We start from the raw sequence: 26,795 nt of genomic DNA, 5'->3' as shown, positions 1-26,795 counted from the left end.
GTGATGTATGGAAGCGAGAGCTGGATCATAAAGACGGCTGATCGCCAAAGAATTGATGCTTTTGAATTGTGATGCTGGAGGAGACACTTGAGAGTCCCATGGACTGCAAGAAGATCAAACCTATCCATTCTGAAGGAAATCAGCCCTGAGTGCTCACTGGAGGGACAGATCCTGAAGCTGAGGCCCCAAAACTTTGGCCACCTCAGGAGAACGCCAGGCACTCCTGTCTTCCATTGCCTCCCGCAGTTTGGTCAAACTCATGTTTGTAACTTCAAGAACACTGTCCAACCATCTCGTCCTCTGTCGTCCCCTTCTCCCTGCGCCCTCCATCTTTCCCAACATCAGGGTCTTTCCCAGGGTCTGCGGTAGGGTGGGTCATTAAAAAAAAATCGAAAATGTTTCCTCCCTTGACCTTATCTCAGGCGTATGGTATAAACATAGTCAAATTTCAAATTTGCAACAAATCGGTTAATATTTAGACCCTGCTGCTCGAGATTGAAATTTGGCCTCACTACGAGTGATCAATATGACGTGTTATTGGAGAGAAAAGACGGGATGCTACCATCAAAACAACAATGAACAATCGCTCTAAATTCCCCAAACATGAGAGAAAGAAGGACTTTGTGCCAAATAGACGTTTAGTGTAATGCATAAAAGCGTATTTTTAGCATGATATACAGTAATATGGTGTACATGTACAATGTATATATTGCATAAGGCATAATTTTATTAATTACACAAAATGCAAGCATTTAGTACAATTTATACCAAGTAATTAAGTCTAATGTGATGTTTTGACGCAACACATAATATAAGTGGCGTTTTATTGTTTATGTTTACTTGTTGAGTACACCGTTTACTTAATTGTTCCATATCATTTTTTTCAAAACCATGGGTTTTTCATGTAAATTATCAACATGTTTGATCTTAAATAAATATTCCAGAATGCAACTATTATTACTCTACATCAGGCATCCCCAAACTGCGGCCCTCCAGATGTTTTGGCCTACAACTCCCATGATCCCTAGCTAACAGGACCAGTGATTGGGGAAGATGGGAATTGTAGTCCAAAACATCTGGAGGGCCGAAGTTTGGGGATGCCTGCTCTACATAAAATCTAAAATTTATGTTGATTAGTTCACAATTTAACATCCTGAGAATTGAATGAGTCAAATTCCTATGTTTTTATCACTCGTAGTGAGGCCAAATTTCAATCTGGAGGAGCAGGGTCTAAATATTAACCAATTTGTCCCAGATTTGAAATTTGACTATGTTTATACCATACGCTTGAGATAAGATCAAGGGAGGAAACATTTTCGAATTTTTTTTTTATGACCCACCCTAGTCTGCGGGGACATAGGGTCTCATCCTGCGTCCTAGAGGGAGCTGATAAACAGCTGCCCTGGGCACTTTGTGGCCAAGTGTGGATTCGAACTCTGGCCTGCCTGGTTCTGGTCCGACACTCCAAGCACTACATCTCCACTGGTTCTCACACTTCTTCTCCCTAGCGAATGGCATTCACATATATGCCCTTTTGCTTCTCCGGTGCCCGTCTCTGGCGTGGGGCGGAGGATCCCCCAGGGGTCTCCGGGACTCACCAAATCTGGACGCCAATCCGCTTTTCCAAGCTGCTGTTGGGGGTCAGCATCCTGGATCGCCGCCGTGCACTGGAGACAGTCACCATCACCACTCGGAAAAGCACAAAGGTGTTCACCTGCAACAGAGAGAGGGTCAAGTTTTCCCTTTTCTCGTGAGGAAGCCTATTCAGCATAAGGGAATTTCCCTTAAAAGAAGGGAGAACTTGACAGCTATGGGTCAAGGACTGGACCGGAAAAAGCAGTCAGTGGCTTTCAGAGGGGGCAGTTGCGGAGGGGGGAGATTTCCCAGAATCCTTCTTTCGGGGAACACAGAAACACACCCACCCCAGTATGCTGTTTTGTCGTTCAGTCATGTCTGACTCTTCGTGACCCCATGGACCAGAGCACGCCAGGCACTCTGTCTTCCACTGCAGTTTGGTCAGACTCATGTTGGTGGCTTTGAGAACACTGCCCAACCACCTCGTCCTCTGTCGTCCCCTTCTCCTTGTGCCCTCCATCTTTCCCAGCATCAGGGTCTTTTCCAGGGAGCCTTCTCTTCTCATGAGGTGGCCAAAGTCTTGGAGCATGTTGGTAGCTTCGAGAACACTGTCCAACCATCTCGTCCTCTGCCGTCCCCTTCTCCTTGCGCCCTCCATCTTCCCCAATATCAAGGAGTCTTCTCTTCTCCTGAGGTGGCCCAAGTATTGGAGCCTCAGCTTCAGGATCTGTCCTTCCAGTGAGCGCTCACAGCTGATTTCCTTCAGAATGGATCGGTTTGATCTTCTCGCAGTCCATGGGACTCTCAAGAGTCTCCTCAGCACCATAATTCTGATTTACACAACAATATACTGGGGTGGGGCTCATCTGAAGATGGTGACAGCAGTCATGAAATTAAAAGACGCCTGCTTCTTGGGAGAAAAGCAATGACAATCCTAGACAGAATCTTAAAAAGCAGAGATATCACCTTGCCGACAAAGGTCCGTCTAGTTCAAGCTATGGTTTTCCCAGGAGTGATGTATGGAAGTGAGAGCTGGAACATCAAGAAGGCTGATCCCCGAAAAATCGATCCTTTTGAATTCTGATGCTGGAGGAAAGATGATGTTGGGAAAGATGGAGGGCACAAGGAGAAGGGGACGACAGAGGACGAGATGGTTGGACAGTGTTCTCTAAGCCACCAACATGAGTCTGACCAAACAGCGGGAGGCAGTGGAGGACAGGAGGGCCTGGCCTGCTCTGGTCCATGGGGTCACGAAAAATCGGACATGACCAAACGACTAAACAGCAACAACAACAACAACAACACTGTTAGAAAGTTCTTCCTAAGGTTTAGGTCCTTGCTTGGAATTTGAATCCATTGGTTTGGGTCCTGCTCTCTGGGGCAGAAGAAAACAAGCTTGCTTTATCTTCCATGGGACAACCCTTCAGGTATTTGAAGATGGCTATTGTATCTCCTCAGCCCTGAGTGCTCACTGGAAGGACAGATCCTGAAGCTGAGGCTCCAAGACTTTGGCCACCTCATGAGAAGAGAAGACTCCCTGGAAAAGACCCTGATGGTGGGAAAGATGGAGGGCACAAGGAGAAGGGGACGACAGAGGCCGAGGTGGTTGGACAGTGTTCTCGAAGCCACCAACATGCTCCAATACTTTGGCCACCTCATGAGAAGAGAAGACTCCCTGATGTTGGAAAAGATGGAGGCCACAAAGAGAAGGGGACTGCGGGAGGCAGTGGAAGACAGGAGTGCCTGGCGTGCTCTGGTCCATGGGGTCACGAAGAGTCGGACACAACTAAACAACTAAACAACAACAAATTTTTACTTCTTTGGAGGTCTTTAAGTGGAGGCTTGACAGCTATCTGTCAGGAATGCTTTGCTGGTGTTTCCTGCTTGGCAGGGGGTTGGACTGGATGGCCTTTTCGGTCTCTTCCAACTCTAGGATTCTATGATTCTACTCGCTGACCCAGCCACGCGTTGCTGTCAGCCATATGTCAATAATGCTTTGATGGTGTTTTCTGCTTGGCAGGGGGTTAGACTGGATGGCCCTTGGGGTCTCTTCCAACTCTATGATTCTATGATTCTACTCGCTGACCCGACCACGCGTTGCTGTCAGCCATATGTCAATAATGCTTTGGTGGTGTTTCTGCTTGGCAGGGGGTTGGACTGGATGGCCCTTGTGGTCTCTTCCAACTCTGTGATTCAATGATTATATGAAATCAGAGTTATCTTCCACACACATGGAAAGCAAACACACCCTGCGATTTGCATATTTCTTCTATGTCTTGTGAAGGCGCTTAATTGCAAAACCACTGAATTCCCAACATTTGTTCACATGCACCCAATCCTGCCACACATGGGAAAGGTCAAGGGGGATCCTGTCCATTACATCCAGTTGCGGACGACTCTGGGGTTGCGGCCCTCATCTCGCGTTATTGGCCGAGGGAGCCGGCGTACAGCTTCCAGGTCATGTGGCCAGCATGACAAAGCCGCTCCTGGCGAACCAGAGCAGCGCACGGAAACGCCGTTTCCCTTCCCTATTGATCTACTTGCACTTTGACACACTTTCGAAGTGCTAGGTGGGCAGGAGCTGGGACCGAGCAACTTGAGCTCACCCCGTGGCGGGGATTCGAATGGTTGACCTTCCGATCGGCAAGCCCTAGGCTCTGGGGTTTGACCCACAGCGCCACACGTGTCCCGCCACGCATGGTATCAAGAACCTTTCCCCCACCAATGAAAGGAGGAGGCGCCCCTTTTCCTGACCCACTTACCGTCAGGACGAAGAGGACAGGCCCCACAAAAGCCCAGATGATATCCGTTTCCACGTTCAGCCAGCAGTGGTTCTCTGCCACGTACTTGTTGAACGACGTGGCCAGGGTCACACCCACAATGACCACAGGGAGCCCTGAAGAGGCAAACAGGAACAGACGGTGATCGGCCAAATTTCCTCGAGCGTACAACCTACCCTGTGTCGCTTGCCGATTGGCTAAGGAGGCATGTGAGGGGAGGAGCCCCATGTCCTCCGCCGCCCTGCCCCGCCCCGAAGGCCGCACACTCATTTTTCCTTTTCATTTTTTTAAACCCGTGTGCCTAACAACTGGGCGCGCACGCGCTCAGGTTCCCCCACCTCCCCGTATGCTTTGATTGATTGGTTTGAGCGCTTCCCCCTCCCCAATTTCTGGCTCCGGCGTGTGGCGCAGCCCTGCACCCCCTGCAGGGCATTGCAGGGAAGTGCCTCTGCAGCAGCGAGCTGCAGCAGGAGCGAAAGCGGCAGCAGCGGCGGCAGAGAGAGCGTTTGCGAGCGGGGAGACACACCAGCGCCCCCTCCATTTTGGCGCCCTAGGCAACTGCCTAGTTCACCTAAATGGTGCGCCGGCCCTGCCTGTGTGGCAACTGGGGGGTTCTTAAGCTGTTGGGCCCAAGACTTGGGGCAGTGGGACTTTTTGGTATTTTCACCCCTCTCATTGTGAGAATCGGGTGATCCGATGTTTAGAGAAAGGAGGGGGGAGGAAACTGCTCTTCTCTCCTTCCGTCTCTGATGGAATAACAACAACAACAACAGTAATAATAATAACAACAGACTGAGCCACAGAAACGCGTGGCAGGGCCAGCTAGTAGTAATACAATAGTAATAGTAATAGTAATAGTAATAATAATAATATATTTATACCCCGCCCATCTGGCAGGGTTTCCCCAGCCACTCTGGGGGGCTTCCAACAGAAAAATGAAATGAAATAATCGATTAAACATTTTTTAAGAAAATAAAAAATGAGAAGTTGCATGACTGAAATCAATGCACTTTTCGGTGGTATTCTAATTTTCCGAGTTTCACCTGTATGAGATAGACCAGGCACCCCCAAACTGTGGCCTTCCAGATGTGATGAGTAACAAGTAACTAAAGAGTTAACTGTGTACTGTAGCACCTGACCACTGAGGAAGATCATGTTACAGAATGTACCAGAAGTGTTTCTGTATGTTGCAGTTGGTTTCGTTTCTGCCTGGGAGACGGTCGCAAGATGTCTGCGCTCTCACCAGGTTGTTTGTTATTTTTCTCTCTAGAATAAACTTAAGTAGTTATTAGAACACTTTGGACTCTGTGTGTTCTTAAGAGGCTTTTTATCCAACGGCTATACAAGCTTTCGCTGTGTGAGAAGAAGAACTCTGCTGTGTGTGTGTTTTACTGCCAGCCCGGTTCTACGGAAGCAGAGAAGCGGAGAGGAAGCGCGCCGGGCGATAATCAGAGGCTCCTAATTGAGTCATAAACAACTCAACGGAGCCCTATACCCGTCACAGGTTATGGGAGATAACAGGTCATGGACTCACCTGTCACAAGTTCTGGGTGACAGGTTATGGTTCATAGAACCTAATCAATCACCAAAGCAATAAAAGGTGATTGCAGCTGTAAAAGCCGTGGAGAAAGCCGGTGTAAAGAGCTAGCTGGGAGAAACCTGTTGTTTTGCAGTCGGCAATTAACAGATGCACTCGCTAGCAGAAAGACCCTGTACCAGAAGGCTGGGATCCGCAGTCTACCCGGAGGAGCAACGTGAGCTATTCTGAGTGAGTACACAGACACGGAGCCCGGGGGTGGACAAGATGGCGGAGCAGCTACAGGAGTCATTTGTCGTGCCGTTCCAGAGGTTGAATGGCGACAACTATGCAGAGTGGAGAGAAAGGGCCAGAATGTGGTTGCTAGGAAAGGATTTGTGGACTTGTGTGTTAAATCCTCCAACCCCTGTCGCTGATAATTCAGCAGCTGAAGCACAGAGGTTTGCAGCAGAAACCAGGAAAGACAATAAGGCTCTATGTGCCATTGCCATGAGCTGCGATACTACGCAACTGCCCTATGTGCAAAATGCTGAGAATGCCAAGCAAGCCTGGGACAGTTTGGCGGATGAGGAACAGAGACGCCAGAAAGAATCGGCTGAGAAGGGGGGCCGTGGGCGCAGAGAAGCCAGTGGGGGTGCAGTAAAAAGCACTGAGGAATCCACTGTGAGTGCGTGCGCAACAAGGCTTTGCTATCGGTGCCAGCAGCCTGGGCACGTAGCGAGATTTTGCCCAGCTCCGGAAGCAGCCAAGGTCACTCAGCCAGGTGCCAGGCAACCCAGCGGACGTGGTCGTGGGACCAGCCAGCAGCGCCGAGGCAGAGGACGTGGGAAAACTCCAGATAAGCCTGTCAGCCGTCTTTCTGCTGCCTTAGCAACGGTTCGAAACAGAGGACAGGACAGTTTCACTTTTATTATCGACTCAGGCAGCACCCATCATCTTGTACCTCCTTCAGGACAGATCCTGAACTGCAGGCCACTTGAAGATGAAAAGAGCCTGCATCTTGCTGATGGTTCTTCTGGAACAATTAAAAGCAATGGTGTTTTTTATATGCAATGCTTAGACACTAACCTTGATGTTTATGTTGTACCAGGCATGGAGAATGGTCTTTTAAGTGTGTCTTGCTTATTGCGTGAAGGCTTTGAAATAAGTTTTGCCAATGGTGTTTGCAAAATTGCCAGAGATGGGGCTGAGCTGGTAAGCGTTACTGTTGGGTCTGATGGTCTGTTTGTCCTAGATGGGAGGGGGCAAGCAGGTGGAAGTAACACTGGTGATGCTCAGGCTAAAAGTGCCAATACCCCAAAGGGCACAGAGGGCGCCATCCATAAGGATTGTATTCATGCTTGGCACAGGAAATATTGTCATATGTCTTTTCCTTATGTGAAAAAAGCCCCTGATTTTGTCAAAGGTTGCAGGTTCAAGCCATGTCAAAAACACCTGCAATGCCGCGCATGTGCGAAAGCGAAGACGAAGAGATGCTCTTATCCTAGGTCTGAGAGGAAGAGCACAAAACCATTTCAGTTAGTGCACTTGGATATTTCTGGGCCTATGTCAACGTTAAGTTTAGGTGGTTCAAAATATGTTTTGTGTCTTCTGGATGATTTCAGCCATTTTTCCTGGGTCATAACACTGAAAGAGAAGGGGGAGGCTGCCAAAGTGATACAGGAGTGGGTAGCCGAAGTAGAACTACAGTTCTCCGTCACTGTCCAGTGTTTTCAGAGTGACAGGGCGGGAGAGTTTTTGAGTGCAGAACTACAAGGGTTTTTCCGAAGCAAGGGAATTAGGCACAGAAAAACCGCTCCTTTTAGTCCACAGGAGAATGGTTTAGCTGAAAGGAAATTTAGAACGCTGTCTGAACTGGTGGAGGCAACGTTGTTTGATGCAGGACTACCCCAGAAGTTTTGGGGGGAATGCTATAAATTTGTGAATTATTGTTCAAATCGCGCTTTTAATTCAGTTGTGGACAACACACCCTACTACATGTTGTATGGCAAAGTTCCGAAGGTGCACTATTTCAGAACTTTTGGGTGTGAGGCTTGGGTTCTAATTCCAAAGCAGAAGCGCAGAAAGGGAGGATCAAGATCCAGAAAAATGATCTTCTGTGGTTACGAACCGTTCTCGAAGGCTTGGAGGTTTGTACCAGCAGAGGGGGACCAAACCCGCGTTCACATTAGCAGGAGTGCTACGTTCTGTGAACAAGAGGGCTGGAGACGCATTCATGCTAACCCCGAAGTTCTTCTTGACTGGTCTTCAGGTTTTGACCAGGAAGAGGAAACTCAGGTGGCTGATGCTGGAGTTCCAGGTGCTGCAGGACCAGATCCAGGTCAGGTAGCTGGTCCAAGTGGTGTAGCTCCTAGGGAAGTGAAGCAAGAAGTCAGAAGCGCACCGACTTCACCCCAGGTCAAGCCTGGGAAGTACAGCAAACGTGGTAGGTCACCCACTTCACCCAAAGCAAGCCCAGAGGGGGCTGCAAAGCGTAGTAAGTCTCTTGACAGTGCTGCTAGTCCGAGAGAGCCACAGTCAGAGACAAGCAGTTCGGATTTAGAGGGGGAAGATGTGGGACCAAGGCGTTCAAAACGCACCACGAAAGGTAAACCACCTGAAAGGTTTACAGCTGTCAGTGTATGGGCGAACCTAGCAGTGTGTGAGCCTGAAAGCTTTGAAGAGGTGCAACAGTTGTCAGTAGAGGAAGCTAGGAAGTGGAAAGTTGCAATGGAGAAAGAGTTGAACTCCATGCAATCTCTTGGTGTGTATAGCCTAACACAGTTGCCAGAAGGTAAGAAAGCAGTCAGTTGTAGGTGGGTCTACAGGCTGAAACCCACAGTGACTGGAGAGCCTCAGTACAAGGCTAGATTAGTGGCTAGAGGTTTTACTCAGAAGAAAGGAATCCACTACACAGATGTCTTTAGTCCGACTTCGAGAGCGGAATCTTTCAGGATGCTTTTAGCGACTGCAGCGCAGAGAGGCCTAGTGGTCAACCACTTTGATGTGGACACCGCTTATTTGAACTCTGACCTCCAGGAGGAGTTGTACATGTTGCCTCCTCCAGGGTTTGAGAGTGACGTGCCAGGTCAGGTGTGGAAGCTGCACAAGTCGATCTACGGTCTGAAGCAATCCGAAAAAAATTGGAATTCATGTCTTGATTCTGTTTTGAAGAGCCTAGGTTTCAGGAAGAGTCTAGCTGACAGTTGTCTGTATCTCAGAGGTGAAGGAGAACAGCAAGAACTGTTGCTTGTCTATGTTGATGACTTGATCTGCTTAGCAAAGAGCCAGATGCAAGTGCAGAAGTTTGCAAAAGAGCTAGGCAAGAGGTTCAAACTCAAGAATCTAGGTGCAGTGAATGTTTATCTAGGTGTGCAGATAGACAGAACTGAGGATGGAAGTTTCTTGCTCAGTCAGAAAGGCAAGATTGAACATTTGCTTGAGAAGTTCAGAATGTCTGACTGTAAAGGGGTCAGAACACCCATGGAGACAAACTTTGTGAAAGAGTCACAAGTGAAGGACAAAGTAGCGTTTGAGAGTCCTGAAGTGTTTCAGTCAGCGCTAGGGAGTCTGTTGTATTTGTCACAATGGAGCAGACCAGATATTGCTTTTGCAGTCAATTTGCTCAGTAGAGAAGCATCGAAACCTAGCGTGCATGCTTGGAATGGCATTAAGAGAGTGCTTAGGTATTTGCAGGAGACCAAAGAGTATTGTTTGGAGATGTCAGCGCAAGGTGAGCCACAACTCACTTGTTTTGCAGATGCTGATTGGGCCAATTAGGAGGACAGGAAGTCAGTGACTGGTTTGGTAGTCAAGTTTGGAAATGCCCTGATTGGTTGGCGGTCGCGCAGGCAAAGCCTAATAGCAATGTCTTCCACGGAAGCCGAATTCTGTGCGTTGTCTGCGACATGCACTGAATTGGAGTACTACAGATGTTTGGTCCAGGAAATCTGGGGTGATTGTAGCCAGCCCATCACTGTTTGGGGCGACAATCAACCATCTTTGAGACTGGCGGAGTCTGGACAGTTCAAAGCCAGAACCAAACACTTAGACATCCGCTTCCGAAACGTATGTCAGAGCATACAGGTAGGCTTGGTGAAGTTGAGGTATTGTCCAAGCCAAGAGAACCTAGCAGATGGGTTCACAAAACCCTTGAGTTTCCAACGGCATGGGGAATTCTGTGAAGGGTTGGTTTTGGGGTAAGTTTGGATACCCGCTATCCCCAGTGTTCAGGTGAGAGGGGGTGTGATGAGTAACAAGTAACTAAAGAGTTAACTGTGTACTGTAGCACCTGACCACTGAGGAAGATCATGTTACAGAATGTACCAGAAGTGTTTCTGTATGTTGCAGTTGGTTTCGTTTCTGCCTGGGAGACGGTCGCAAGATGTCTGCGCTCTCACCAGGTTGTTTGTTATTTTTCTCTCTAGAATAAACTTAAGTAGTTATTAGAACACTTTGGACTCTGTGTGTTCTTAAGAGGCTTTTTATCCAACGGCTATACAAGCTTTCGCTGTGTGAGAAGAAGAACTCTGCTGTGTGTGTGTTTTACTGCCAGCCCGGTTCTACGGAAGCAGAGAAGCGGAGAGGAAGCGCGCCGGGCGATAATCAGAGGCTCCTAATTGAGTCATAAACAACTCAACGGAGCCCTATACCCGTCACAGTTTTGGCCTACAACTCCCATGACCCCTAGCTAACAGGACCAGTGGTCGGGGAAGATGGGAATTATAGTCCAAAACATCTGGAGGGCCGAAGTTTGGGGATGCCTGGTCTAAGCCAATGCCTTGACCCAGGCACCCCCAAACTGCGGCCCTCCAGATGTTTTAGACTACAACTCCCATGATCGCTAGCTAACAGGACCAGTGGTTGGGGAAGATGGGAATTGTAGTCCAAAACATCTGGAGGGCTGGAGTTTGAGGGTGCCTGATCTAAGCCAATGCCTTGACCCAGGCATCCCCAAACTCCGGCCCTCCAGATGTTTTGGACTACAACTCCCATTATCCCTAGTTACAGGACCAGTGGTCGGGGAAGATGGGAATCGTAGTCCAAAACATATGGAGGGCTGAAGTCTGGGGATGCCTGAGATAGATGCATGACATGCAAAGCAAGGTATGTCCAGCCTTGATTTGTTGCCATTCTAATTATTTGTCGTTAGGCAGGTCAATTATAAATGGAATGGAATGAATGGAATGTCATAGCGATGTTTGTTTTTGTATGATTGGTCGATTTGTTTTATTCCTGTGGAATTTCGAAAAGAAAGCATTTGTCAAAATTAAAATTAAAATTAAAAATAAGAACTTGCATGACTGAAATCAAGGCCCTTTTCGAGGATATTCTAATTTTCTGAGTTTCACCTGTACTTAAGGGAAAGGTAAAGGGACCCCTGACCATTAGGTCCAGTCGTGACCGACTCTGGGGTTGCGGTGCTCATCTCGCGTTATTGGCCGAGGGAGCCAGTGTACAGCTTCCAGGTCATGTGGCCAGCATGACAAAGCCACTTCTGGCGAACCAGAGCAGCACAGGGAAACGCCGTTTCCCTTCCTGCTGGAGCGAGAACTATTTGTCTACAGTCGTACCTCAGTTTGAGTATGCTTCGGTTTAACTACTTTCAGTTGAAGTACTCCGGGGACCTGTCTGGAACGGATTAATCCACTTTCCATTCCTTTCAATGGGAAAGTTCGCTTCAGGTTAAGTACGCTTCAGGTTAAGTATGGACTTCCAGAACCAATTACACTCATACTTCAGGTTAAGTCCGCTTCAGGTTGAGTACTCCATGGACCCATCTGGAACGGATGAATCCACTTTCCATTCATTTCAATGGGAAAGTTCGCTTCAGGTTAAGTACGCTTCATTTTAAGTACTCCGCGGACCGTCTGGAAGGGATCAATCCACTTTCCATTACTTTCAATGGGAAAGTTACAGATAGGTAGCCATGTTGGTTTGACGTAGTCGAAACAAAATAAAAAAATTCCTTCCAGCAGCACCTTAAAGACCAACTAAGTTTTTTTATTTTGGTATGAGCTTTTGTGTGCATGCACACTTCATCAGATACACTGAAATAGAAGTCCCCAGACGCTTATATGTAGAGAAAGGTTGGGGAGGAGTGGCATAGTTTCTAAGAGGGGTCTTAGAATTAAGAACCCTCTACAATCCACTTATCTTACAGAATAGGCTAGGAAACTATGCCACAGTCTATCACCCATTTCCACCACCCCTACCCACCCTTTCTCTACATATAAGCGTCTGGGGACTTCTAATTCAGTGTATCTGAAGAAGTGCGCATGCACACGAAAGCTCATACAAAATTAAAAACTGATTTGGTCTTTAAGGTGCTGCTGGAAGGAATTTTTTGATTTTGTTTCAATGGGATGGGAAAGTTCGCTTCAGGTTAAGTACGCTTCAGTTTAAGTAGTCTGTGGACCTTCCGGAATGGATTAATCCACTTTGCATTACTTTCAATGGGAAAGTACACTTCAGTTTAAGTATGGACTTCCAGAACCAATTACACTCATACTTCGGGTTACATATGCTTCAGTTTAAGTACTCCGCGGACTGTCTGGAACGGATACATCCACTTTCCATTACTTTCAATGGGAAAGTTCGCTTCAGGTTAAGTACACTTCAGTTTAAGTACTCCATGGACCATCTGGAACGGATTAATCCACTTTGCATTACATTCAATGGGAAAGTACGCTTCAGTTTAAGTACGCTTCAGTTTAAGTACTCCACGGACTGTCTGGAACAGATTAATCCACTTTGGATTACTTTCAGTGGGAAAGTACGCTTCAGTTTAAGTACGGACTTCCAGAACCAATTACACTCATACTTCAGGTTACTTATGCTTCAGTTTAAGTACTCCACGGACGGTCTGGAACAGATTCATCCACTTTCCATTACTTTCAATGGGAAAGTTCGCTTCAGGTTAAGTACGCTTCAGTTTAAGTACTCCATGGACCATCTGGAACGGATTAATCCACTTTGCATTGCTTTCAATGGGAACGTTTGCTTCAGGTTAAGTACGCTTCAGGTTAAGTACGGACTTCCAGAACCAATTACACTCATACTTCGGGTTAAGTACGCTTCAGTTTAAGTACTCTGCGGACCCGTCTGGAACGGATTAATCTATTTCCCATTCCTTTCAGTGGGAAAGTTTGCTTCAGGTTAAGTACGCTTCAGGTTAAGTACGGACTTCGGGAACCAATTACAGTACACTCATACTTCGGGTTAAGTACGCTTCAGGTTGAGTACTCCGAGGACCGTCTGGAACGGATCAATCCACCTTCCATTACTTTCAATGGGAACATTCCCTTCAGGTTAAGTACGCTTTCGTTTAAGTACTATGCGGACCGCCTGAAACGGATCAATCCACTTTTCATTTCTTTCAATGGGAAAGTTCGCTTCAGGTTAAGTACGCTTCAGCTTAATTACAGACTTCCAGTACCAATTGTGTACTTAAACCGAGGTACCACTGTCCTTGCCCTTTGCCATGCTTTTGAACTGCTAGGTGGGCAGGAGCTGGGACCGAGCAATGGGAACTCACCCCGTGGTGGGAATTCGAACCGTTGACCTTCCGATTGGCAAGCCCTAAGCTCTGGGGTATAACCCACAGCGCCACCCGGGTCACAAGTGTATGAGTACCAACTTTAACAAGATGCCCTCTCTTTCCCTCCCTGCTTCATCCCCACTGGGACACTGACCCCATCCAGTTACGTAGTAAAATCGCATTCGCCGGTCCTCACTCATGTTCACAGCCACCACTTTGCTCCACAGCAGAAGACCTTCCACCAGCATCCAGGCAAAGGCAGCCATGAAGAAGAGGTGCAAGAAGGCCGTGACGGCAAAGCACACACCCTGGGGAGAGGAATGCCAGAATCAGAAGCCTGGTAGATGAAGGGAATGCTGTGGATATAGCCCAGGCGTCCCCCAACTTCGGCCCTCCAGATGTTTTGGACTACAAAGACTGTGTGAGTTGAACCTTATAACTGTTGTTACTGAGCATATTTTTTTAAAGATGTGGAGTTGCCGATGAGAAAAGCCCCCCCCTAGTCGGACGGAAGGAGTTCTGAATGCGTTCGGAGGATTTATGAGCTGTGACACACTTTAAATTGGAGCAGCGACCTGAAGCTAAGTTCAGCTATAGGGCAAGGAGATCCATTAATTTACCAAGAGTCTATGGTTTGATGTTTGGGTCTCCTGCCTGGAAAAGCTGTAAATTCTATAATGATCGTAAATCTTCATGGCTATGAGAGAAAAGCGAAAGTGATTTGAGCTTTTTAAGATGGCGCTACTTCGAATTGCTTCAACGCAACAGGAGCTCCATTAAGAAGATTTATGGGGAGGCTGGACTGATTAACTCACACAGGAGAAAGAACATCTGTGAGACTTTGTTTGATATTTATATCAGCAGCTGGGAAACAATCGTGAAAGTGGAAAACATCTATGTGACTGTAAGGGGAAGATCTGGATTATTATGAACTTGAAGGACGATTTGAACTTTAGAAAAAAGACGGCAGTGGACAGTTGCGAGGAATTCCCAATTTCTTGAAGCATGGGAACCCAAATAAAAAATTCTTTAGATGATTTGGCATAACATTCGGTCTGATTGATATATATATGTGTATAATTTGAAATATTGAATGTGATATAATTGGTTTTAATTGGAAAATTAATAAAAATATTAAAAAAAAAAACAGATGTTTTGGACTACAATTCCCATCATCCCCGACCACTGGCCCTGTAAGCTAGGGATCATGGGAGTTGTAGGCCATAACATCGGGAGGGCCGCAGTTTGCGGATGCCTGCTTTACAACGTCAAATTTCTAATTCCATTTTTTCAAAATTGCCACAGCAACGCGTGGCCGGGCCAGCTAGTTTATGTATATATATTTCGCTTCAGCTTAAGTACACTTCAGGTTAAGTACAGACTTCCGGAACCAAAGAAGAAGAAGAAGAAGAAGAAGAAGAAGAAGAAGAAGAAGAAGAAGAAGAAGAAGAAGAGATTTTTTTGACAGAATTACAAGCCTGGTAGATGATGGGAACGCTGTGGATATAGCCTATCTTGATTTCAACAAGGCCTGTGACAAGGTGCCCCATGAGATTCTTGTAAAGAAGCTGGTAAAGTGCGGTCTAGACAATGCTACCATTCAGTGGGTTTGGAACTGGCTGGCTGACCGAACCTAAAGGGTGCTCATCAATGGCTCCTCCTCATCCTGGAGAGTAGTGACTAGTGGGGTGCCACAGGGTTCTGTCTTGGGCCCAGTCTTATTCAACATCTCCATCAATGACTTGGATGATGGGCTTGAGGGCATCCTGAGCAAGTTTGCAGATGACACCAAATTTGGAGGGGTGGCTAATACCCCAGAGGACAGGATCACACTTCCAAATGACCTGAACAGATTAGACAACTGGGCCAAAGCAAACCAGGTGAATTTGAACAGGGAGAAATGTAAAGTACTCCACTTGGGCAAAAAAAAATGAAAGGATGGGTGACACCTGGCTTGAGAGCAGTACATGTGAAAAGGATCGAGGAGTCTTGGTAGACCACAAACTTGACATGAGTCAACAGTGTGATGTAGCAGCTAAAAAAGCCAATGCAATATCATAGTCACTTCTCTCCAGGATGAGGAGGAGCCATTGATGAGCACCCTGTGGGTTTGGTCAGCCAGCCAGTTCCAAATCCACTGAATGGTAGCATTGTCTAGCCTGCATTAGGTCCAGTTGTGACCGACTCTGGGGTTGCGGCACTCATCTCGCGTCATTGGCCGAGGGAGCCGGCGTACAGCTTCCGGGTCATGTAGCCAGCATGACAACACCGCTTCTGGCGAACCAGAACAGCGCATGGAAACGCCCTTTCCCTTCCATATTGATCTACTTGCACCTTTTCGTGCTTTCGAACTGCTAGGTGGGCAGGAGCAGAGACCAAGCAACGGGAGCTCACCCCGTGGCGGGGATTTGAACTACCGACCTTCCAATCGGCAAGCCCTAGGCTCTGGGGTTGAACCCACAGCGCCACCCGCGCCCCCTTCCCTACCTGGTTGGTTTTGGCCAATTCGCTGAACATGAGCAAGGCTTCTGCAGCGGCCAGCGCGAATATCAGGTTCTTGTGGACTGTGGTCCGTTCACTCTTCGGGACCCTGCAGGGAGGGAGGGAGGATGGGGTGATGGGAGTCAAGAAACAAAGCTGGGAGTGCCACCCCCCCCTTTGTTGATTGGCCACATTTTTCAAAATTACCACATTTTTCACTCCATAAGATGCACCTGACCAAAAGACACACCCAATTTTTAGAGGAGGAAAGGGGGAAAGCCCTGGTTTTTGGGGGATCAGCTCAAAGTTGTGCAGCTTTTTTTGCAAAGCGGGGAAATCCTGTTTTCATGAGGTTCAACTCACAGTTCTGCAGCTTATTTAGGAAAGGGGGAAAGCTCCATTTTTTTGAAGATCAGCTCAAAGTTGTGCAGTTTTTTTGCAAATGGGAAAAGCCCTGTTTTGGGGGGATCAGCTCAAAGTTCTGCAGCTTCTTTTGCAAAGGGGAAAAGCCCTGTTTTTTGGAGGATCAGCTCAAAGTTTTGCAGCTTTTTTTGCAAAGGGGAAAAATCCTGTTTTTATGAGGTTCAACTCACAGTTCTGCAGCTTCTTTAGGAAAGGGGGAAAGCGCCATTTTTTTGAGGATCAGCTCAAAATTGTGCAGGTTTTTTTTTGCAAATGGGAAAAGCCCTGTTTTTGGGGGGGATCAGCTCAAAGTTGTGCAGCTTCTTTTGCAAAGGGGGAAAGCTCCATTTTTTGTGGATCAGCCCAAAGTTGTGCAGTATTTTTGCAAATGGGAGAAGCTCCATTTTTTGGAGGATCAGCTCAAAGTTGTGCAGCTTCTTTTGCAAAGGGGGAAAGCTCCATTTTTTTTGAGGATCAGCTCAAAGTTGTGGAGTTTTTTTGCAAGTGGGAAAAGCCCTGTTTTGGGGGGGATCAGCTCAAGGTTGTGCAGCTTCTTTTGCAAGTGGGAAAAGCCCTGTTTTTTGGGATCAGCTCAAAGTTGTGCAGTTATTTTGCAAATGGGAAAAGCTCCATTTTTTGAGGATCAGCTCAAAGTTGTGCAGTTTTTTGCAAATGGGAAAAGCCCTGTTTTTTGGGGGGGGGGATCAGCTCAAAGTTCTGCAGCTTCTTTTGCAAATGGGAAAAGCTCCATTTTTTGAGGATCAGCTCAAAGTTGTGCAGCTTCTTTTGCAAAGGGGGAAAGCTCCATTTTGGAGGATCAGCTCCAATCTAATCAACCAGTCACATGTCACTGGGGAAACAAACAGCCTCCCTCTGCAGAACATTCAACAATGGAGGCCTGGGCAAGGGGGCAGTGCTGGGAAGGGAGCTAGCACCCCTTATCTCCCTCCCCGATCTCTTGCAATCAGCTGCTGAGCGGCTTCCTTTCAACACCCTCTTTCCCTCTTGTTAGCCTTTAGCTTTTCCTAAAAAGAAAAAAAGCATGATCTGCTTTTCGCCCCTGGGCAATTCGGCTCCAGGGACCACGCATTCACTCCACAAGTCGCACAGACATTTCCTCTTACTTTTGAGGAGGAAAAAAGTGTGTCTTATAGAGCGAAAAATACAGTACTAAAGTTTCTTCACACGACAATAACAGCTACAAAAGATACAAACAGAATACATATAAAAAGAATCCGGTGCTGCGCCGTCCATGTTCACAGCGCCGGAAATGCCTTCTGCGCATGTCCACAGCTTCTGTGCTTTCCAGTGTCTGCACAGGTGCAGGCACGATTTCCAGCGCCGCTCAGCGAGTGGCTGCCCCGCGTCATGTTGGTTTAGCGCAGCGCACGGGGGACTTGCCGAGCGGGCGGCTCGGTTCACGGGCGGATAAACGCCTATGCGCCCTGATCCAACAGAGTGTTATGATGTTCTTCTGTAAGGAAATCACCCCATCGTACACCTGTGTTGTTTCTGGAGACGGGGCCCCGATCCAGCCTTACCCAACTGCCAGGAAGAGGACGAAGGTGACGATCAGGGCGCAGAACGAGACACCGCAGCCGACAAAGGTCAAAGTCTTCAGGGTCGACTCCTCCTCCGCACTCCTCTGCTCAAACATACAGGAAGAACTTGCTAAGCAGGGTCAGCTCTGCTGTTAGGCAAAGTGAGGCGGCTGCCTCAGTTGGCAGGCGTTGGGGTAAGTGCAACACCTGGGTGTCCTACCCAAGCCCCTCCCCAGCCACCAAGCCCCTCCCCAGAAGAGGTAAGTGATTATTTCAATCTAAGTTACCCGGGCTGCAAGCTCCCGAAACAAAAATTACACGGGATAGCACTAAGGCCTGTTCCCCCCCCAACCTGCCCCCCCCCGGTTCCCTTAAGCAAGGGCTCGGTCTCTCTCACCTGCACCTCGTAGAACTGGAGCAGCACCGCAAAGTTGGTGGTGTGGTTGCAAGAGCAGGTCGTGAATTCCACATGGGAGGTGATAACAGAGCAACCTGCAGTGGACCAGCCTCCTCCTCCTCCTCCTCCTCCTCCTCCTCCTCCTCCTCCTCCTGTGGGGCTAATATGATAATTATTATTCATTTATTTATACCCTGCCCTTCCCGGTTTAGAAACCGGGCTCAGGGCAGCTAAAACGAATATAAACCAAGGTCTGTCTAGTTAAAGCTATGGTTTTCCCAGTAGTGATGTATGGAAGTGAGAGCTGGACCATCAAGAAGGCTGATTGCCGAAGAATGGCTGCTTTTGAATTCTGGTGCTGGAGGAGATTCTTGAGAGTCCCATGGACTGCAAGAAGATCAAACCTATCCATTCTGAAGGAAATCAGCCCTGAGTGCTCACTGGAAGGACAGATCCTGAAGCTGAGGCTCCAATACTTTGGCCACCTCATGAGAAGAGAAGACTTTCCTGATGTTGGGGAAGATGGAGGGCACAAGGAGAAGGGGACGGCAGAAGACGAGATGTTTGGACAGTGTTCTCGAAGCTACCAACATGCCACCATAGGCTCCTCTGGTCTCCACATCGAGGCGCGGCGGTGAACGCCAGTAAGATATCCATGCAGGCTATTATGCGTTTTTTTACAACAACTCGCATATTCCTTCTGCGCTCAAGGTCTACAATGCCAAGACCATTTCTCAACTGCTATACGGCATTCCAATCTGGTTCCCGGGGTTCACCCAGATAGTAGAGCAAGTGCAATCAGCCTTCCTCTACAAGATTTTCTCTGTTCCACGATGCATCCCATATTCAGTTTTATGCTTAGAGGGAGCTCAACACAAGGTTGAATCTGTCGCCTGGGTAAGATTTCTTATATTCTGGCTAAAAATCTGCCTCGACTCTGACAGAGATTCCTTCCTCCAGGTAATACTTTCGGACACCTTCCTCCCCCCAGGGCTGCAACACTTCAACAGGAAGGTACAGCAACTGGGGCTTTCAGTGGAATTTCTTCGCTCAATGTCCTTACAATCTGCCAAAGCCACAGTTATAACTAGGTTGTGGGACATTGAGCACTAAGAACTTATAGCGGCAGCTGGCAAAACATGTTCCTCCCTTCTTTTCCACCTCCCGTGGGCTCATGAAACAAAACCTAATTATCTTGACTTTCTACTGAACCATCAAGAAAAAAGGGCATTTTCGTTGGCCAGGTTCAACGCAAACCCATCAAACCTCCTGTGGGGAAGGTTCTCGGGCAGGGCGAAGGATGAGAGGATCTGTCCGTGTCATGACCCCCAGGTGGAAAGCCTTCTACATATGGTTCTTCACTGTAAACTTTACGACAACCTTCGTCAACAATTCCTGGACCGGCTCTGCATCCCCAGAAGGAGACCAGAGCGGGAAATCTTACAATTCCGATTGTTGGGGAAGGACCAGGTGCTCACCAAGATGGTGGCTCATTATCTTCATTTGCTATTTTCTCGTTGTTATATTCTGCAGATCTGAATTATTAGAAGCTCCAATGTCATGAAAGCGGATAGCGGAATACTCCCTTCCTTCTTTTAACACAGTGTTTGCCACAGTGATAGTTTTTATCTGTTATTATTTTGTTTTCGTGTTTGTTTGATGCCAATAAAGGTTTTACCAATACCAACATGCTCCAAGACTTTGGCCGCCTCATGAGAAGAGAAGATTCCCTGATGTTGGGAAAGATGGAGGGCACAAGGAGAAGGGGACAACCGAGGATGAGTTGGTTGGACAGTGTTCTCGTAGTTACCAACATACTCCAAGACTTTGGCCACCTCATGAGAAGAGAAGACTCCATGGAAAAGACCCTGATGGTGGGAAAGATGGAGGGCACAAGGAGAAGGGGACGACAGAGGACGAGATGGTTGGACAGTGTTCTCGAAGCCACCAACATGCTCCAAGACTTTGGCCACCTCATGAGAAGAGAAGACTCCATGGAAAAGACCCTGATGTTGGAAAGATGGAGGGCACAAGGAGAAGGGGACAACAGAGGATGAGATGGTTGTACAGTGTTCTCGAAGCCACCAACATGCTCCAAGACTTTGGCCACCTCATGAGAAGAGAAGACTCCCTGATGTTGGGAAAGATGGAGGCCACAAGGAGAAGGAGACGACAGAGGACGAGATGGTTGGACAGTGTTCTCGAAGCTACCAACATGAGTCTGACGAAACTACGGGAGGCAGTGGAAGACAGGAGTGCCTGGAGTGCTCTGATCCATGGGGTCACGAAGAGTCAGACATGACTAAATGACTAAACAACAGCAACATAGGGAAGCCGGCACCAGGGATCAGTTTCTGGAACCCTGGAAAGGATTTGGAACGGTTGGACCAATGAACTGTAGAGCCCAGGCCCAGCCACCATGACCAGAAGAAGCACCCGACAAACACTCTCCAGCCTACTCAACAGAAGGTACATGAGAAGACGCTGCCTTGTGCTGAGTCAAGACTATTGCTACCATTCAGTGGATTTGGAACTGGCTGGCTGACCGAACCCAAAGGGTGCTCATCAATGGCTCCTCTTCATCCTGGAGAGAAGTGACTATGATATTCTTGATTTCAGCAAGGCCTTTGACAAGGTGCCCCATGAGATTCTTGTAAAGAAGCTGGTAAAATGCAGGCTACACAATGCTACCATTCAGTGGATTTGGAACTGGCTGGCTGACCAAACCCAAAGGGTGCTCATCCATGGCTCCTCTTCATCCTGGAGAGAAGTGACTAGTGGGGTGCCACAGGATTCTGTCTTGGGCCCAGTCTTATTCAACATCTTCATCAATGACTTGGATGATGGGCTTGAGGGCATCCTGAGCAAGTTTGCAGATGACACCAAATGGGGAGGGGTGGCTAATACCCCAGAGGACAGGATCACACTTCCAAATGACCTGAACAGATTAGACAACTGGGCCAAAGCAAACGAGATGAATTTGAACAGGGAGAAATGTAAAGTACTACACTTAGGCAAAAAATAATAATGAAAGGATGGGTGACACCTGGCTTGAGAGCAGTACATGTGAAAAGGATCTAGGAGTCTTGGTAGAGCACAAACTTGACATGAGTCAACAGTGTGATGCAGCAGCTCAAAAAGCCAATGTGATTCTGGGCTGCATCAAGAGGAGTATAGCATCTAGATCAAGGGAAGTAATAGTACCACTGTATTCTGCTCTGGCCAGACCTCACCTGGAGTTCTGTGTCCAGTTCTGGGCACCACAGTTCAAGAAGGAGACTGACAAGCTGGAACGTGTCCAGAAGAGGGCAACCAAAATGGTCAAAGGGCTGGAAACGATGGCCTGGATGGCCTTTTTGGTTTTCCAACTCTATGATTCTATGACCACCCAAGGGGATGTCTGCCCAGCCAGGAGAAAACTCACCTGGGATGGACTTCCTCTGCAGGTAAATGAGATGGGCATGACCTGTGCAGGTGATAAAAGGGCCTGCTATCAATAGGAGTATAGCATCCAGATCAACAGAAGTAATAGGACCACCATCTTCTGCTCTTGTCAGACCTCACCTGGAGTACTGTGTCCAGTTCTGGGCACCACAGTTCAAGAAGGATACTGACAAGCTGGAACGTGTCCAGAAGAGGGCAACCAAAAGGGTGCTCATCCATGGCTCCTCTTCATCCTGGAGAGAAGTGACTAGTGGGGTGCCACATGGTTCTGCCTTGGGCCCAGTCTTCAACATCTTTATCAATGACTCTTCTCCAGGCTAAACATACCCAGCTCCCTAAGCCGTTCCTCATAAGGCATCGTTTCCAGGCCTTTGACCAATTTGGTTGCCCTCTTCTGGACACCTTCCAGCTTGTCAGTCTCCTTCTTGAACTGTGGTGCCAAGAACTGGACACAGTACTCCAGGTGAGGTCTGACCAGAGCAGAAGACAGTGGTACTATTACTTCCCTTGATCTAGATGCTATACTCTTATTGATGCAGCCCAGAACTGCATTGGCTTTTTTAGCTGCTGCATCACACTGTTGACTCATGTCAAGTTTGTGGTCTACCAAGACTCCTAGATCCTTTTTACATGTACTGCTCTCAAGCCAGGTGTCTCCCATCCTGTATTTGTGCCTTTCATTTTTCTTGCCCAAGTGGAGTACTCTCGCTCAGCTTGTTATTTCTTTAAATGTCGGAGGAAATATACCAAGACAGCTGCTTACATTTCCAAGCGGTCCTGAAAAATGGGAGACCTTTATCCTTCCTGCTTTTGGTCCATCAACCCATCCACTCACTTGCCTGAGATTGATAAGACGGTTATGTGTTTATTCTTCACACCCCAACCTGCTACGTTGCTGAGGGGAGGTTTCCTTTTGCAAAGTTATTTGCAAGCGAATGACCTTTCCACTGAATTACTGCCTCCAGCCTGCGACAGAGGAGAGTCACTTGGAGAATTATGGCCCACGAGGAATGCGGGATGCTCAGTGCGCCATAAATATGGCCTGACGTGGGATGCTGTTGCCTTGACGTGGGTCATTGAGGAGCAGATGTGCGGCTTTGCAGAAAACTACAGGGGGAGCGGGGGTTGGCCGACACCAAACATGATAATAGAATCCTAGAATCCTAGAGTTGGAAGAGACCACAAGGGCCATCCAGTCCAACCTCCTGCCAAGCAGGAAACACCATCAAAGCATTCCTGACATATGGCTGTCAAACCTCCGTTTAAAGACCTCCAAAGAAGGAGACTCCACCACACTCCTTGGCAGCAAATTCCGCTGCCGAGCAGCTCTTACTGTCAGGAAGTTCTTCCTAATGTTGAGGTGGAATCTTCTTTCTTATATGACATTATTTGATATATTTGAACATGGCTATCATATCACCCCTTAACCTTCTCTTCTCCAGGCTAAACATACCCAGCTCCCTAAGCCGTTCCTCATAAGGCATCGTTTCCAGCCCTTTGACCATTTTGGTTGCCCTCCTCTGGACAAGTTCCAGCTTGTCAGTCTCCTTCTTGAACTGTGGTGCCCAGAAGTGGACACAGTACTCCAGGTGAGGTCTGACCAGAGTGGAATACAGTTAAACTATTACTTCCCTTGATTTAGATCAGGCATCCCCAAACTTCGGCCCTCCAGATGTTTTGGACTACACTTCCCATCATCCCTGACCACTGGTCCTTTTAGCGAGGGATCATGGGAGTTGTAGGCCAAACCATCTGGAGGGCCGCAGGTTGGGGATGCCCGATCTAGATGCTATACTCCTATTGATGCAGCCCAGAATTGCATTGGCCTTTTGAGCTGCTGCATCACACTGTTGACTCATGTCAAGTTGGTGGTCTACCAAGACTACTAGAACCTTTTCACATGTCCTTCTCTCAAGCCAGTTGTCCCCCATCCTTTCATTTTTCTTGCCCAAGTGTAGAACTTTACATTTCTCCCTGTTAAGATTCATCTTGTTTGCTTTGGCCCAGTTCTCTCATCTGTTCAGGTCATTTGGAAGTGTGATCCTGTCCTCTGGGGTATTAGCCACCCCTCCCCATTTGGTGTCGTCTGCAAACTTGCTCAGGATGCCCTCAAGCCCATCCTCCAAGTCATTGATAAAGATGTTGAAGAAGACTGGGGCACGTGGCACTCTGCCCCCGCCTCTGAAGCATCAGTGTATCTGCCGGCGGGAGCGCCATGTGCATAGGTGGGCGCTGGAGCAGTTTGTCGTCGCCACCGCTGCGCGGCGCACATGTATGTAGCATGCATGAGTGTGTGGTGACGTCACACATGTGCGCTGCGTGGCGCCCCTGGGTGCACCCCTGGGTGCTGCCCCGGGTGCCGCAGCAGCTTCCTCTGCCCCTGCCGCTATCTGAGCTTCCATGCCAGCTAAGCTCTTGTCTTCTCCATCGCTCCTTTCGTAATACAGGCAAAACCCTTTTCTGAGCTACCGTATTTTTCACTCGATAAGACACACTTTTTCCCTCCTAAAAAGCAAGAGGAAATGTCTGTGCGTCTTACTGAGCGAATGCGTGGTCCCTGGAGCCGAATGGCCCAGGGGCAAAAAGCAGATTGTGTGCTTTTTAATATATATAGAAAAAGCTAAAGGCTAACAGGATGGAAAGGGGGTGTTGAAAGGAAGCCGCTCTACAGCTGATTGCAAGAGATCAAGAGGGAGATAAGGAATCTAGCTCCCATCCTGGCCCCTCCCTTCTGCAGAGGGAGACGTGTGACTGGCTGATTAGATTACCTGTCTGGAAACTGTAGAAATGGCTCCCTTTCTTTTCCTAGAGAAACTGCAGAACTGTGAGTTGAACCCCATAAAACAGGATTCCCCCCCCTTTGTAAGGAAACTCAGCAACTTGGAGCTGATCCTCAAAAATGGAGCTTTCCCCCTTCGCAAAAAAAACTACACAACTGTGAGCTGATCCCCCCAAAAACGTGGCTTTTCCCCCTCTAAAAATTAGGCACGTTTTATGGTCCAGTGCGTGTTACGGTCTGAAAAAATGTGGTACCTACCTTCTGCTGAAGTTCCAGAAGGCGCATATTGGCTCCACAAACTGGTCCGGCAGAGCCTGCGGTGGGACAGAAACAGGGGGAGTCTTGAGCCCTACAGAGAAGCAGCTCTGGGTTGAGCCTCAAAGGGGATCCACTCCAACCAACAGGGTCAACCCCACCCTCTCGATCGCCGCCAATCCAAACACACCACCATGAACGATCAGCAGCACCTGGGATCTGGCCGGTTACAGCAAGGCAGCCACCCTGCAGCTACATGGGCCACTTTGTGTGGGATGTAAAACACAAGGGCAGTTAGGCACAACATTCCTAGAGTGACAAGGTGCCCCATGATAGTCTTGCAAAGAAGCTGGTGAAATACGGGCTAGACAATGCTACCATTCAGTGGATTTGGAACTGGCTGGCTGACCGAACCCAAAGGGTGCTCATCAATGGCTCCTCTTCATCCTGGAGAGAAGTGACTATGATATTCTTGATTTCAGCAAAGCCTTCCAGCCAAGAGAGGATGATGGAGCCCATTCTTTATGACTAGACTCCACATGTATATACGGTATCTTTTTATAAGCCAGTCTGCTTTCTGGCATCCGATTGTGAACAGAAATGATCATGTGACGAATTACTCTTTATACAATGGTAGCTCTACTTACGAATAACTCTACGTACGAATGTTTCTACTTACGAACGGAGCTCCGGCCGCCCTCTTGGATGCAGTTTTGATGGGATTTTTTCGACTTACGGATTTTTAGATAGGGTTGCTTCGACTTACAGATTTTTTCTCCCAATGCATTCCTATGGGATTCGACTTACTAATTTTTCCGACTTACGAATGTGTGTTTGGAACACATTCAATTCGTAAGTCAAGGTACCACTGCACTTACAAATATGCAGGATTTGACTGCAAAATCTCACCTGAACCGGTGCCAGAGTCTGTACCGCACGGCGGTGCTGATTTCCTCATGGTCGCTGACCAGAGAGGAGGAGATGATGGAGGAGCCCGCCTGGGTGTTCAGGTACCTGGGGCAGAAATGGAAAAGGTGTTTGTCTGTTTATCTACAGGTGAAACTTGAAAAATTAGAATTTCGTAGCGCACCTTAAAAGGTGAAACCAATATATGAGATAGACGCACGATACGCAAAGCAATGTATGTCAAACCTTGATTTGTTGTCAATGTAATTATTGATCATTAGGCAGGTCAATTATAAATGGAATTAATGATGAGCCCCAGCAACGCGTGGCAGGGCCAGCTAGTGTAATTAGCAAAATGTCATAGCGATGTTTATTTTTGCTTATTTTTTTGTATGATTGTAACTATTTATTTATTCCTGTGGAACTTCCAAAAGAAAGCGTTTGTCAAAATAAAAATAAATAAAAATAAAAAATGGAAGGGGAAAGGGGTACCAACGGTGCAGGAATGGCTAGTTAATTGAATTCATGAATCTTATGGCGAAAATGACAGCCCCCATAAGAAATATCCCAAACAGCAAGTTCAAAAAGAGTGGAAAGCAGTAGAGGACTACCTGAAAAAAGAAGGGATAAAATCGGATTTGCTTAAATTGAGTAACGTATGGAGAGAGTTCTTGTATTTTGTAGTTATTGGAAGAAGGAACACCTAGAATAGGTAAATTAAATATTGAATTTTAGAAAGCGAGTCAGGAGAGAGGAAAGTTATAGAAATCGATAAGTTATCAATCAGAAGCTTTTTACAAAAGGTTTATTGATGTTTATTTTTTATTTTATGGTTTATTTTTCTTTATTTGGTATATTTTTGGATTTTCTTGTAAGTTTTTTTTTGAAGGTGTGTTTGGTGTGTTTATGTTATGTTTATATTATGTTATGTTATATTTTGTTATACTTTTAAAAAAATTGAAATAAAGACCTTTTTTAAAAAGTAAATAACAACAACAATAATAACAACAACAACAATAAGTTGCATTACTGAAATAAATGTGCTTTTCGACAATATTTTAATTTTCTAAGTTCCACCTGTACTAGACACTTGGATTTTTCACTGAAGCACATCAGAAGAGTGGCAAAATTGATTCTTTGAAATGACGGAATTAACAAAAAGGACGGCAGCAATCAGAA

At 47.3% G+C, this 26,795-nt stretch overlaps 1 protein-coding gene across 1 annotated transcript in view; it reads right to left on the bottom strand.

Moving 5' to 3' along the window:
- ADGRD2 (adhesion G protein-coupled receptor D2) overlaps window positions 1-26,795 on the bottom strand; it is a 92,787-nt gene that overhangs the window by 30,432 nt on the left and 35,560 nt on the right. The window contains exons 12-21 of the mRNA XM_060270315.1: window positions 25,626-25,724; window positions 24,923-24,929; window positions 24,714-24,769; window positions 19,257-19,261; window positions 18,233-18,354; window positions 17,836-17,939; window positions 15,899-16,001; window positions 13,566-13,719; window positions 4,338-4,471; window positions 1,599-1,714 (exon numbers count right to left, since the gene is read on the bottom strand). Of these exons, the coding sequence (XP_060126298.1) occupies window positions 1,599-1,714; window positions 4,338-4,471; window positions 13,566-13,719; window positions 15,899-16,001; window positions 17,836-17,939; window positions 18,233-18,354; window positions 19,257-19,261; window positions 24,714-24,769; window positions 24,923-24,929; window positions 25,626-25,724 (900 nt within the window). The remainder of the gene's footprint in view (window positions 1-1,598; window positions 1,715-4,337; window positions 4,472-13,565; window positions 13,720-15,898; window positions 16,002-17,835; window positions 17,940-18,232; window positions 18,355-19,256; window positions 19,262-24,713; window positions 24,770-24,922; window positions 24,930-25,625; window positions 25,725-26,795) is intronic.

The sequence above is a fragment of the Zootoca vivipara genome, chromosome Z (genome assembly GCF_963506605.1).
Source record: "Zootoca vivipara chromosome Z, rZooViv1.1, whole genome shotgun sequence".
Lineage (NCBI taxonomy): Eukaryota > Metazoa > Chordata > Lepidosauria > Squamata > Lacertidae > Zootoca > Zootoca vivipara.
This window is presented reverse-complemented; position numbering and strand designations above follow the sequence as displayed.